Source organism: Cyprinus carpio, chromosome B5, assembly GCF_018340385.1.
Source record: "Cyprinus carpio isolate SPL01 chromosome B5, ASM1834038v1, whole genome shotgun sequence".
NCBI classification, from domain to species: domain Eukaryota; kingdom Metazoa; phylum Chordata; class Actinopteri; order Cypriniformes; family Cyprinidae; genus Cyprinus; species Cyprinus carpio.
The window spans coordinates 5222597-5236457 of NC_056601.1; the positions used below are offsets into that span (position 1 = coordinate 5222597).

Here is a 13861-nt window from a genome sequence, read left to right on the forward strand (position 1 = left end):
TCATTTGGAACGAAGTTCTAAGTGATTTAAAGGCAAAGATAGTCTTTGACATCATAAAAATTAACTGCTCATAATTTTAATTAATAAATTATCAGCAATTAAGTGTGTAATAAAGGAAAAACAACAATTAGTAAAGTTTCATTATGTATTTTGTACTATAATGGGTCTATTACATGTTCTACAAAGTACATTTGTTTTCTTTCTCTAAAACACAATACTGTTACAGAAATATAACACTATATATACACCACAGCACTTGGTAATGTTAACTATACAAAATATAGATGTGGAATTCTACTTTTGTCTTCTTTTTTGAACTCTTTTCTTTTTTATTATAATACAATGCCTTTTTTTTTTTAAATAAATCACATTCGTTATGAATGAATCATGATATCAAATTAAGTGGTTTGCATTGTGAGTGATTTGTCATTGTTATCTCCGAGAACAACAGAGATGCACAAGTGTAATTAGTAGTTTCATATGGGAGTATACATTTTGAATGATAAACTAAACTAACTTGTTTCTGATGGTTTTATTTCTTTTGGTGTGTTATTAAATCACAAAATGCAAAAGAGAGAATGGTGTTAATGTTGACTCACCGGTTGCTGGATCACAGTTTCTGTTGTTGACCAAAAACTGCCTCTAAGCTCCATTAACTTTCTAATGTATGTGCAAGCATTTTGTTCCTAGTAAATGCATGCGTACTGCTGAATGTACATTAAACGGTTAAATATCATAAACGTGAGTGACGTATAACAGTAAATAATAACATTTCTGAAATGTTATTCATCATAACACCACTTTCAGTCTGACTTATGAATCGATCATGAAAGACCTCATCTTCTATTATTTAAGTGATGTGGGGACTCAACTGACTGGTCACAGGTTTCATGCATGATTTTATAACTCACGAGTAGCAATCACAGAAATTCTGTGGCTGTGAATTGGGTAGGCAGTTATTTTGGTAACGTTAGGCCTCTGGAGCTCAGTATTTGGTGACATTTCTGCAGACACACACAACATATGTCTGTAAAAATTAGTGACTCTCGGTTTATCCCTCTGTTAGATTTATATAGTTTTGATTTGATGCTTACCATACCATATCCTGGAGATGAGCTCATGAGTTTTTCTAACCTAATAAAATCAATTCTGTCTCTGTATTATTAATCTCTAACTTCTTTCTTTGCCTATGTATCGATAGATACGCTTCGCAAAATACGTCACGTCATGTAGTCCAATATATAGAATAAAAAACAAATATTTTTGTATTCGGAACGCTCTCTAAATGCAACGCACTGTTAAAAAAAAAAAGGACTGGATATTTCAAACAACTTCCTCATAATGCATATTTCGCGCCTTTTGTAATAGCATGTCCGGGTTTCGGTAACATATTGGATCATTTAAAATTCAAACAAAATGGGAACGAAATGTCCAGTCGTCTATTAAAAATCGATCTTTTTTTCTTTTAATTCATTCCCTAAACGAGGTCGGTGCTCAGTCAGGTGACGCTGACGTCAGCCAGGCCCCTCCTGTAGGGGAATCCCTCAAACTCCACGCGTGGATTTTGCTTTGGGTTTGTAAGAAGCCCGTTTTATGTTGTGTTGTTTTGACCCTTGCGTGAGTCACTCGGGACTCGTCACCGCAAGACTCTTACAAGAGTAACGTTAAACCGTTTGGAGAGAGGAGGTCGGGGAAGTAAATTATCGCAAGGTAACTTAACAGAGAGACAATTGTGTTGATTCGTAATCTGTGAGGACACATTTTTTCGAAACTATTTCGTGCAATAAAGTCGGGATTTAGAGTACAATATTACTTTATGCGTGTAGATATTGTTATTTCAACGAGCTGACGTCGATGCGATAAAAACTGATTTAAAAATTTAGACTAAAACTAATGAATTAACAATAGCGGAAACTGAGAGGCCCAACGGCGCTTTAAACGTTATCTTAACGTCAGTCACGAATCAGGTTAGCTAGCTAGCTAGCAGTCGAAATTGTTAAAATAGGTTTTTAATGCAACACGTTAACTCGTTTTGTCTTTTTAAGAAATCTGTCTTTTAATGTTTTTTTGTTGTTGTTGTTGTTGTTTACTTTAACTGTATCTACAAATATGCTATTAGCTTGTAAAGCAAATTAGCTAATGTAGTGAGCTTAGCGGTATTTTCGAAACTTGGCTCATAGAAGAGCGCTTATATGAATGTTTCCGTTGAGCTGTCACTTGATTCAAACCTGCCTTAAAACGTTTCGCGATACTGTTTACAAACGTGATTTGGTTGTTTAATTTGAAAGTTATCGCACTTCGTAAACAGACAACGTCGCCGGCTGAACCGTTTTAAATAAATATCGAATGAGGAGTTGTATTTTCTTTATATTGTCTCTCAAGTGCTGAGCTGACTGAAAGTTTTGTTATATCTGTAGTTTTGCGAATCTAAAACCAGCCATGGCAGAAAGTCAAGAGTTTGCTGACCTGTGGGAGAGAAACCTCATGTAAGTTTGCAACAGAGACCCGGCGTCGGTCATATCTTCAGTTTTGTGTGGGTGCAGGCAATATTATGTCAGGTTTCTGTAATAATTTTTGGGTTATTTATTTTTGGTTGGTCAAGATCTATTGAACTTGTCATTGTGCATCAGTACTCTGTTGTGTATATTGTGTGTGCTTTATTAGTTTAATGCTTAACTAATTCTCTACCTCTCTCCCAATTTGTGTCTCAGTTCCACTCAAGAAGCTGGCACTTGCTGGGAATTGATCAATGATGAGGTATTGTTAAATTAGCATTTACATACACTCTGGTATTCATACTTGTTTTTCAGTGCTGGACTCTTATGTGTTTCAGCAGTATCTTCCAAGCTCCTTCGACCCAAATATTTTTGATAATGTACTGACTGAACAGCCTCAGCCGTCCACCTCCCCTCCAACCGCCTCTGTTCCTGTTGCCACTGATTATCCTGGGGAACATGGCTTCAAACTGGGGTTCCCGCAATCTGGCACCGCCAAATCTGTGACCTGCACTGTAAGTTAAAAATACACACATGCATCCATGCATACAGTACTCAACTTGTGTAAAATGTGGCACTTTAGTGTACTCGATCACCCATAAAATTCCTCTAATCTCATATTACTATACACTAGCATCCTAAATAAATAAAAAATTAGTTTGGTTGTTTCAGATTATTGCTATTAGTTGTTCATATTCTGTTTGGAAAATAAAATGGTTTCTAGTGAGAGTAGATAAGGGTTAGTGGTAATCTCTAGTTAAAAGTTAGTGACAGTTGGTAGTAAACTAATGTTATTATGTAGTAGTTAAAATATATACATGGATGCATTTGTACCTGAGGTCATGTGGAGACTCAAATTGTCCTTTCTGATGAGCGCTGAATCGGAATGTTGCCAGGATACCGTGAGACTTAATTCGTTCTCCATCACCTCCTTTGTTCCTGTCCTAAATAATACTTCAGAATTCCCATCCATCTGTATTCGCTACTCAGGTGAAGAGAGCTTTTGTGGTCATTCAGCTTGTAAATCTAACATCTGGAGTGGGTAAAATAAGAAATCGAATTTCCAGTTTCTTATTGGATTGTCTGAAGACATGAATGGGCATGTTCTCATGTGGAGCGCCAAAAACATCTCCGGTAGCGTTGGGGTTAAAAAAAAAAGTGCTGCCCCACCGCCTCCCACCCCTCACCAAATCTTTTCTTCTCTCTCTTTTGTCTGTTGTACTTTTTTTGGTTCAGATCCTAATTTTTTAGCAAGACTATTTATTTTATAATCTATGATACCACACAACCCTACAGAAGCGATTTGGAGAATCGATAGAAGCAAATATGTAGATTCAGACTCAATAAAGTTACTAGAAATTCATCATATATGAGTTTGGAGAGGTTGCAGAATGAAATGGCTGTGCTTTTGGCTTACATTTACACTTGTGCGTATTTAGTAGATTATTTTATCCAGGGAGACTTAGAAAAATCATTTATTACACAACCAGTAACAGTCATTGTGTACAATGGCAGGATTATTAGAAAGCTACAATTGGGGGAAAAGCTATAGCTTCTGTAGATTTTCTGTGTATTTTAGTAAATCTATTTTAATACACACTCTCGTGTCCAGTATGTAGAACGAGGTGTTGCTCTAAGATGGCTGCTCGGCAGAAGATAAGATGACTGCATTCATTGTCAAAGAAGCTTTCACCTACTCCTCAGTGTACACTAGCAATTACATTAGTGATGAGTCACATGTCTAGCTTTGTCAGTCTCTGTTGTGTTTAGCCATCTAACATTATTAAATCTTACCATACTTATATTTTACGAAGTCCAGTAATCTGTGAAATCTTTAATTTTTTTTTTTTTAGTTTTTTTTTCTCTTTATTTTAATTTTTTGAGCAGCAGTGTTTTATTAGTAAGCTGTGTCTGTTGAGTTTGAACATGTCTGAACTTGTCCTCATAGAGCAGTGGGGGAGGGGAGTGCCAGTTCTGCATAAAACTGCAGTCTACAAGAGTCAGAGCAGGGACGCTTGACATCCAAAAATGTTAAATCTAACCATTGGAGGGAGAAGTGCATCCTGTAAAACAGAGTTTTAGAAAAGAGAGTAGAATTTTAGGCTGTTATAGTGCAAGATAGTCAAACTGGTGTGTTTCAGATCCTGTGAGAAACTACACGACTGCATATGATCTGTATGGTAAGAGGACAATACAATTTCAAAAGCTCAAATGTTGAATGTGATAAATTTTATAATTTCTATAATATATACTATTTTAAACTAATCAGTTTAATAATATATGTCTGAACTTAATTTTTTCAAGATCTGTGAACTTTTGTAGTAAAGATTGAGGCTTACTTGACACTTACAAATCTTTCTGTTTAATGTACTAGGTTAGGTAAAACATTTGTTAAAACATTATTTTTATTTTGATAAAACATTATTTTCATTGAATGCATTTTTTTCTGGAATAAGACAAATGCATATTTAAAATGATCATATAAATTTTACAAATACATATTTTCAAAATTAGCATGCTTATTGTTAAAGGCTGTGAATTTGCTTTTGCAGTGGTGTTTTAAAGGAGATAAGTTTATTTTTTATTGTTAGTACACTTTCAGTCCATTAAAACCTCTTAAAGATGTCCATTTTAAAGCACCAAAATTCTAGTTCAAGTAGCTGACCTCACTGATCAACTAGTAGACAATTGTTGGACCGCTAGTTGATCATCTTAAGCCAACCCTTATATCAGTTAGCATTCTCAGTAACAAATGTTAAGAACTAGGGCTGCACGATTAATCGAACGCGATTAATCGCGATTGTCATGCACATTTTGTCAGTAAAGCCGGTTCTGTGATTAGTAGTAAATCTCCATCACCTGCTTTCAGATGGAGCAGCATTTACTATACAAGAGCCGTAGTTCTCTGACAAGCTATGCAAAATCGTGTTCATAATCGCAGACGATATAATTGTAGGATTATGAAATCGAAGAAATCATTCACGATAATGGCCGCTGTTTGCGCATCTTCTCAGTGAACTATGGCTCTGTGTAGTAAATGCTGCTCCATCTCAGAGCAAGTGAAAATACCACATTTAATAATGTTTTTACTCCAAACTCAATTCATAACATCGGTCGAGTGTTTGAAGTAAATCCTTCTGTGAGATGATGTGGTTTCTTAAACAGAATAATAAAGGCACACAATATTTCATTGTATTCTAAGCAGTGATAAAGGCTATGTCGATTAGCATTTCATTATAGATGTACTTTATTATGATGAAAATTATAATAATAAGAACTCAGATAAACCATATATTACCGCAGTCACGTTAGTCACGTTGAATCAATGAAAGCAGTTCAATCTTCTGTTTATTTAGCTGCAGCAATAGGCATTTCTTGGATTTCTTCTTCAGGGCATATTTGGATTTTCAGCGTGAGAGCACCCTCTGGCCTATAGATGGAGATTTACTGCTGATCAAAGGACCGTGCTTCACTGAAAAATACGCATGACAATCACAGCTTCTGCCTAATTGCGATTTAATTACGATTAATTGTGCAGCCCTATTATGAACGTTCTGTTGACTTGTGTGATTCCTACTAATACTAACTGCTGTGACGTATTAATATTTCAAGCCCCCTATTTCAACGTGCGACTTTTGTTTATATGAGTTTAAAGCACCTTTTCTTTCTCTCTGATTTCAGTACTCATCTGATCTGAATAAGCTTTTTTGCCAATTGGCGAAAACCTGTCCAGTTCAGATGGTGGTGGACGTTGCCCCTCCCCAGGGCTCGGTGATCAGAGCCACAGCCATTTATAAGAAGTCCGAACACGTGGCTGAGGTGGTCCGTCGATGTCCCCACCATGAGAGAACCCCAGATGGTGATGGTATAGACATGCTCTTTCTCATCCAATCTTACACCAATGTACAGAAAAACACCAGCTATACTGGTGCAAGTTCCACTAAAAGCAATTAACAAGTCTGTTTACTCCCTCCTCAGGATTGGCTCCTGCTGCTCATCTGATCCGAGTGGAAGGAAATTCGCTTGCTCTTTACAGGGAGGATGAAGTTAACTCGAGGCACAGTGTGGTGGTTCCATACGAAGCTCCTCAAGTCAGTCTCAGTATTTTGATCTATAATAAGCAAGAGTAAATGGAAAAAAAGTATTTTAATTGCAAATGTATTAATATTTGTCTGTTGTAAGTTTCATCATTGTAATGTCACTCTTTCCTGTGCTTTTTTTTTCAGCTGGGAGCAGAGTTCACAACAGTGTTATTTAATTTTATGTGCAACAGTAGTTGCATGGGAGGGATGAATCGCCGGCCCATCCTCACAATCATCACTCTGGAGACTCATGAGTGAGTTGTCAATCTTTAATTCCTCTGTTAGTGAATTGTGTTCCAATGTGGATACCAAGGATCATCAAATCTACTTTTACTCTTGTCTTGCAGCGGTCAGTTGCTGGGCCGAGGGTCTTTCGAGGTGCGTGTGTGCGCATGCCCAGGCAGAGACAGAAAGACTGAGGAGAGCAACTTCAGGAAAGACCAGGAGACCAAAACCTTGGGCAAGACCCCCTCTACTAATAAGCGTAGTAAGTTTGCTTGTGTGTGTGTGTAGGAAATACATTCAATTCAATTCCACATACACTGCTGAATAAAAGCATTAATTTCTTTAAAATGTCATATTAATGTGAAACCGATCTGACAGGTTTGACAAAAGAGTCAACTTCATCTGTGCCTCGACCCGAGGGCAGTAAAAAGGCCAAACTGAGTGGGAGCAGTGATGAAGAGATTTATACCCTGCAGGTGATCATGCACCTTCCTGTGTCCTTTTTTTTTTTTTAATCATCCTCCTGTGATTTTCATGGAAATGGTAGTTGGTTTGATTGAGGGGTAAATTCCACTGTGTGAAAGGTGCTAGTGTACTAATCTAGCTTGTGCTTTTTAAATGCAAATACGGTTTGCTAAGACCAAGAACAAAGTGTAGTTTGTGTTTGTATGACTTTTAATATTGGCCTTCTCTTCATACAGGTGAGGGGTAAAGAAAGGTATGAAATGTTGAAGAAGATTAACGACAGTTTGGATTTGAGTGACGTGGTGCCTCCATCTGAAATGGACAGATACCGGCAGAAATTGTAAGTGGTGATATGCCACAACTACACCCTGCACAAAGGTCTTTTTTAGGGCTGTCACTAACAATTATTTTGGTAATCGAGTAATCAGTCGATTATTCTGAGAATAATTTGAGTAATGGGATCTTTTTTTTTTTTTTTTTGTAGTAATAAATAGATCTAAACTTAAAATACATATATAATAGCAATACATAGCCTAATGTAATAAAACAATGTAATCATAACTTATGTACATTATGTATTATATTGAATGCCTGCAGAGGGCGTCAACGGCCTGACGGCTGTTTTTAATACTTTACATCTTGAAATAATCCTTGTTTAATATTCACTAAACATTTAATTCAAAACTCCTCTTGATCTTTAACATCTGGGCACTTCTGTGTTAGAAATGCTACAGCCACTGTCATTTCTTGAACAAGCACATGTGGGCATAAAAACATTCAAACATTCAACATATTTAGAAAGATAATAATGTATTCTCCTTTGTTGCCGTAGGTTTATAAATGATTTACCTTATAAATCTGATAGAATGGTGCACCTTGTTCGCAGAGGAACATTTAGCACATGCAGAGATTATGATTGACACGGTCCGTCCATGTAACTGTAAATGATAACGGTTTGTGTGCAGCAGCACTTCCTGTGAACAGAGCCACTCCGAGATGCTAGTAACCTACGCGCATATAAATAAACCGTATATTAAACCCACAGCGCATATATTTATTTATTATTGAATCGCAGTGAATTTACAATAGCGCTATGCTTTATGATTTCAAATGGTTTAGATTTCATGCAGCATTAGAAGACGGTCTAATAAATCATCCTTGGAATGTGCCTTATCTGGTATTTTGCTGGATAATTGACACAGGCAAAATACAATCGAGGAGATGTGTATGTATATATATATATATATATATATATATATATATATATATATATATATATATATATATATATATATATATATATATATATATATATACTTTCAACAGAGCTCATTTGACACCTATATTTACACTATAATCTTTTATTTCATAAATTATTATTTTCAACTAATTTATTATACATATATATCTTTTTTTTAGACTCACCAAGGGCAAGAAGGAGAAGGATGGCCAAACACCTGAGCCCAAAAGAGGCAAAAAACTAATGGTTAAAGATGAAAAAAGCGACTCTGATTAGGATGCCTTTCTTTTGCTTTTGTTTGACTAAAACAGTTTGTCACAGGAAGCATTTGGTGATTTGCAGATCTATGCTTCCTCAGCCCTGTATGTCATGTGTTATCTTGTTAACTCCACTAAGACCCTTGTAAGTCAGCTGATTCAGAAGTGGTCTATATGAATGAGGCTAGTAATGGCCGGGTTCTGTAGGTGTGTAGTGCTTTATCAGCACTGGAAGAGCAAGACCCGATAAATGAATGTCCAGAAATGAGATTTAACCATGTGTGGGATTATTCCTGTTGTAGGTCAGTGCAGGTCACTTTCCTGCAAATATTTCCTGGATGACCACTTTGTTGAAAATATTAATGCCAGTATTTTGTATCCAGAAAAGACTATTACTGATTAGATAAAACCAGCATAAATGGTTACAAGCCAAATAACTGTAATAAAAAATAATAATAATAATTACACTTTGTTTTTGGAATCCTTTTTATCAGGTTAATTTCCGTTCATATTCATAAGCAAATTAAATTGTCAAGAACTCAGGGCATGTTTGAGTCCCTCCTGATAATCTTGATAATACTATTCTAGTGTTCCAACTTGATGTATATTTTTATGCTGTTTTTTTTCCTTTCTTTACTGTATACATATAGTTATCTTTTATACATATATACACACATGCATTTAAGGTTTTTTTTTTAAATACATTCTTTTGAAAAAAAAAAATCATTTGTGTCTTGATTTCTTTTCTGGTTCCAGCATTAATGTACCGTAACATTTTTACAGCATTATGGCACAGTAAAGTTTTTATGGTTTTAAATAATGAAGATAAGCTACAAAAAAATTGCATGCATCTAAGATTCATAATAAAATGATTACATTGTATTTACTTAAAAAACATTGTTCTGTGTGTTACAACTATCAATTTGGAGCGTGTAGATAATCACAGGGTGCTTGTAAAGTACTTTTATGAATCTCTTAAAGTATTCATTGTTGGCACTCCAAGCAGCAAAGCTTCCGAAACCATCCTGGATACATAATACTCTAAATTTAATAGGATGGTTTCAAATCGCACCCACTAAGTGTACACACCTTATTTCCACAGTAGATGGTACTGTATTAAGCAAACTTGCATTATTGTTAATAATAAAGTGGCTTACGATCAAATGTTTTTTATGAATTATATATAGACGTTTTCTAAAAAACATACTCCACTGTACTCCTCCTTAGGCATTTTTGATTTAGATAAAATTTAGAATATCATTCAGAAGCATACCTTACAAAAATGATTTTAAGAATATTGATTTATCACGTTGTTAGCTATACGCCACAAGGACTAATTAACCTGTGCATTGTGGGTACAGCATTTAAAATTCACAAAACTTTGCACACATTGACACCAGAGCGGTCTTAGGATATGCAAAATTTCATCATTTTCCATTAAAAGGGAACTCGTGAAAATCCTCAGAATTGTGCAACTGTACTTAAGTTGAAATTTACAACCAAAACAACTCCACAGTACCCACAGGATCTCATCCTTTAGATCTGACAATTGTAATAATTTTATCCACCTTTCCAATCTGCTCTTGAGCACGATGATTTGCAGCTGTATTTGTATTTAAGCACTAAAAGGGCATCTTATCTGTGCTCATTAATCCCCTATTAAAACATTTGTCAAGTTAAAAGAATTGTACACTTTCACGAGAGGACGCCTCTGGTGTGACTTCTGTGGAGGACAGTGTAATAAGTGTGCGTCCATCCAGTGGTGCGAAAAGCGGGTACAACTTTTAACGGAAATTTGTGATGAATGTAAAGATATGTGACCGTGTCTCTACTTTATAGAAAGACACCTGTCCTTCTTCATAGTCCAGGTAAACTCCCAGCTTTTTGGGCACAAGTGACAGAGGTAGCTCAATCTCCGGCTTGGTGCATGCATAAAACTGCCGTGTGCTTCTCCATATTGTCCAGAAGCCCTCAGAGGGGTTCATGGGACACCGACCGTGCCTTTTGGAGGATGCATTAGTCACTCCAATACGCCAGTAGCCATTGTTGGCAATATAAATTTCCCAATAGTACCGACCAGATGTGAGCCCTTCCCAGCCCAGGACACACGGCCAGCTGTCGAAGCGCTGGGTACTGAAGGACACTTCAGTTTCATTCAGAGCTTCCTGTACCTTTCTCTTGTCATCAGAGAGCTGCAACCATGGGTGGTTTGTCATAGGGTCCAGTGTGATGTCCACTAAACAGTTGCAAAGATAAAATGTAAAAGCTTTCTTAAGCCAAAAGGAACTTCATTGGTAGCTGAATTATAAACGGCTGAATCAGTGATACCTGAAGCACTGCGGATCCATCTCCATACTATAGAAAACAGTGATAAACATTATTACAACAGTGCTTTTAGATGCTTTCCACATTAAATTGTGCACTGAACAAGATACATGCAGAAATCAGTACCTGAGTTTGGAATGTACTTTGGTGTCTCTGTCAAAACAAATGGCATTGAACAGTATGAAAAAGTATGAGCACGTCAAAATTGTTTATAATCATTTAAACTATCAATTTTTCCTAAAAGGAATTTAATATCATTTGCCAAATCACCGTTTTAGTGTATTGAAGGGTGCAAGTGAAAGTTTTACGTGTTTTCCAGGTACGCTGTTTGCTGAGGAGCCATAGCTGTGACCCAACACCCTAAAAAACATTATATGTAATACATACACATAAATATACTGCTTATATTACTAAATGACATTATTAGATATTGTAGAACATATATGAGATAATGTTATATCCCTAATTTGTAACTGACAATAAGAAATGGTTTAGCTGAATGTATTTTAAAAAATAAAATAAAATATAAAATAAAAAATAAATAGATATATAATATATAAACATCTGCATTTGTAATTATGCTGAAACTTAATCTCTGTTTATGTCTAGTATCTTCAAAAACACATTATAAACTTGGGGATGCTCGTACCTGTCTATAATCTCTTGATAATGATATCAATTCAGTTTATGGGTGTAAACTATGGACTCTAGCTAGATTTTCTTTCTGTTGTTATTTTTTAATGTTTATTGATCTTTTATCTAAAATTGTACCTGGCTGTCCTGGTTCAGTAGAGACCAAGTAATGAATTCCAAAAAAGGCAACAGAGGCAAGATTTTCCCCTTCTTCAGTTCCAGCTGCTTCAGAAAACAGGCTAATTGTTGTGTCATCACACCACAGCGCTGTACACAGGAATTTTTTTTTTTTTACATGTATACACAAAATATACTGTATACAGATTTTGCACATTATTACATACGTCACATGGGGTCAAACCCACTATCCTAACCCCAGACACAGTCTGTAGCTCTCTAGCCCATTCCATGATCTTCTGCTCCATATGCTTGGCAGAATCCACCTTGTTCTCTTTCTGCTCCCAAGATGCATTTCTTTCTTGTCGCCATGGGCCCTCACTAAACAACTATAGGAGGGAGAATATAAACATATAACATCTTTTTCTTAATGAAAACAATGCATGATGTTTATACATAAAATAAGTCTCTTATATCCATGAACTCATGTCGTCAACTTTCTTGAGCTCCTGTGCCCACTCAAGGATGAGTTTGCGGCCTTGCTCCAGATGTGGCTCTGCATGCACACTGATATTTGGGCCTTCGTCTGCACCGGAGCCAGGCTAAAACACACACATCGTCAGAAATTACTGAAATATTTGAGATGTTATGTGTAGACACACACCCATTACTGTGTGGTAACAGTGACGTCAAATGAGGCGTCTTGCTAAAGTTGGGTCTTACTGATCGGCCCCGAGTTCACACAATGGATCTCTAACTTAGAGCAGCATTCCAGATGTTATTTCCAAGTAGGATTTCGAGTTGTCTGGAACACAGCGTAATTCTGCTGTGGTTTTAATGGAATCTACAATAGACAAAGGATCTGTCAATATTGTGTTTAAAATGTAATTTACCCACTATTAACTTCTTATTTATTGAATCCATGTATAAAATCCTGATAGCACATGTACATCACGGAGACGTCTATTTGACGTCAGCATTTACATCGGCAAGACGTATTATTTAGAGTGTTTGCTCATCTGCAATAGGCTACATCTATTGGACGTTTTCTATCAGATGTCAAATAGACGTCAAATCTCCAACCCTGCTGTGAGCCTGAAGACCTTCATCAGGAAGATTCCAGCGTACAGCTCCGATAGAGTTACTCAAACCAGCTTCAGGCGCCTCATAATCTGTGACAAAAACAAACATCTATAATATTTAGGCTAGTTTTTAAATATTTAAACAGTTTAAATTGTTATGGTGTTGTTGCTAAAATCATAGTCTCTAAAACTTACTTTTGCCCTTCAGGATGCTCTTCATGTTGGCTGGTTTGAAAACATTGTTCTATTGAGGGAGCAGGCCAGCTCAGAGATTTGTGTTGCACGCCAGCAGAAGCAGAGCACAAGGACCCAGATACTCTCCTGCAGTATCACGTCCATCTGTGTGGACTATACAATGAACTTTGTCTCCTCGATCCACCCTAGTCACTGACGCATGATATGATCACCTATCAGTTCGTGTAAACTTATGTTAACTAAGGGGAGAACAGTGATAAAGGCATTGGCATTATGAGCTTATATAATCAGTTTATGTGGGCTGAAAAGCTATTGTACGTACGCTATTGTAACATTTCATTTCAAAGTCAAAATAACTTACATAAAACAGACAACATACAAACATGACTGTGTTTGGTTTAAATTTGAGCAAACTGACTTGAAAGGAAATAAAGGCAGCAAAAGATTTGATTACACTTTCCCCAAGTTTCTGACCTACTTCAAAACTATAAAGTAAATTAATAAAACTGAAATCAATATCTCTGCCAATATTATTTAAACCTACTGTGACATTCAAACTAAGCCAAGACCAGAAATGAATCATGTGAAACTGTTCATATCCTGTTTAGGCAATTGCAGTTTCATTGATATAATGACGTAAATGGATAAAAATACATGCTGAATCAGCAACACTAAAATAACATTAAACAACTGCCACAGCAACAGACATAATGATTGCTCATTGCTCATCATTATAATATTGTTT

The 13861-nt window shown here is 36.2% G+C and overlaps 2 protein-coding genes across 9 annotated transcripts; one reads left to right on the top strand and one right to left on the bottom strand.

The window, feature by feature from the left end:
• Positions 1 to 1508: 1508 nt before the first annotated feature.
• Positions 1509 to 9234, top strand: tp53 (tumor protein p53). 3 transcript variants are annotated; one of them, XM_042723800.1, is made up of 11 exons: positions 1509 to 1710; positions 2418 to 2486; positions 2712 to 2757; positions 2834 to 3010; positions 6177 to 6360; positions 6474 to 6586; positions 6722 to 6831; positions 6925 to 7064; positions 7181 to 7278; positions 7504 to 7607; positions 8687 to 9234. In XM_042723800.1, exons 2-11 carry the CDS (start codon positions 2440 to 2442, stop codon positions 8781 to 8783), a joined length of 1116 nt encoding a protein of 371 aa, XP_042579734.1. In that variant the 5' UTR covers positions 1509 to 1710; positions 2418 to 2439; the 3' UTR covers positions 8784 to 9234. The 3 variants fall into 3 exon arrangements, with proteins under 3 accessions (XP_042579734.1, XP_042579735.1, XP_042579736.1); XM_042723801.1 differs by having other exon boundaries at positions 1510 to 1710; positions 2837 to 3010; XM_042723802.1 differs by lacking the exons at positions 1509 to 1710; positions 2418 to 2486; positions 2712 to 2757; positions 2834 to 3010 and adding an exon at positions 4631 to 4675.
• si:ch211-114c12.5 (butyrophilin subfamily 1 member A1) lies at positions 6470 to 13258 on the bottom strand. 6 transcript variants are annotated; one of them, XR_006154827.1, is made up of 10 exons: positions 13117 to 13258; positions 12923 to 13011; positions 12563 to 12683; positions 12097 to 12441; positions 11861 to 11989; positions 11360 to 11449; positions 11216 to 11242; positions 11093 to 11119; positions 10936 to 11000; positions 6470 to 6606 (listed from the first exon to the last, which is right to left on the bottom strand). XR_006154827.1 is itself a non-coding variant. In XM_042723806.1 (10 exons), the coding sequence occupies exons 4-10, from the start codon at positions 12145 to 12147 to the stop codon at positions 6583 to 6585; spliced, it is 405 nt and encodes a 134-aa protein (XP_042579740.1). In that variant the 5' UTR covers positions 12148 to 12441; positions 12563 to 12683; positions 12923 to 13011; positions 13117 to 13258; the 3' UTR covers positions 6470 to 6582. The 6 variants fall into 6 exon arrangements, 4 of the variants coding, with proteins under 4 accessions (XP_042579740.1, XP_042579739.1, XP_042579737.1 ...); XM_042723806.1 differs by having other exon boundaries at positions 11398 to 11449; positions 12067 to 12441; XR_006154826.1 differs by lacking the exon at positions 6470 to 6606 and having other exon boundaries at positions 9617 to 11000.
• Positions 13259 to 13861: the final 603 nt, after the last annotated feature.

Coding starts and splice junctions, on each gene's coding strand:
- si:ch211-114c12.5 (XM_042723803.1), bottom strand. CDS start 12,147: ATGGAGCAGAAGATCATGGAATGGGCTAGAGAGCTACAGACTGTGTCT. Junction 11,990..12,066: donor TGGGTTTGACCCCATGTGAC/GTATGTAATAAT, acceptor TCCTGTGTACAG/CGCTGTGGTGTGATGACACA. Junction 11,243..11,397: donor ACAGCGTACCTGGAAAACAC/GTAAAACTTTCA, acceptor TTGTTTTGACAG/AGACACCAAAGTACATTCCA.
- tp53 (XM_042723800.1), top strand. CDS start 2,440: ATGGCAGAAAGTCAAGAGTTTGCTGACCTGTGGGAGAGAAACCTCAT. Junction 3,011..6,176: donor CCAAATCTGTGACCTGCACT/GTAAGTTAAAAA, acceptor CTCTGATTTCAG/TACTCATCTGATCTGAATAA. Junction 6,361..6,473: donor GAGAACCCCAGATGGTGATG/GTATAGACATGC, acceptor CTCCCTCCTCAG/GATTGGCTCCTGCTGCTCAT.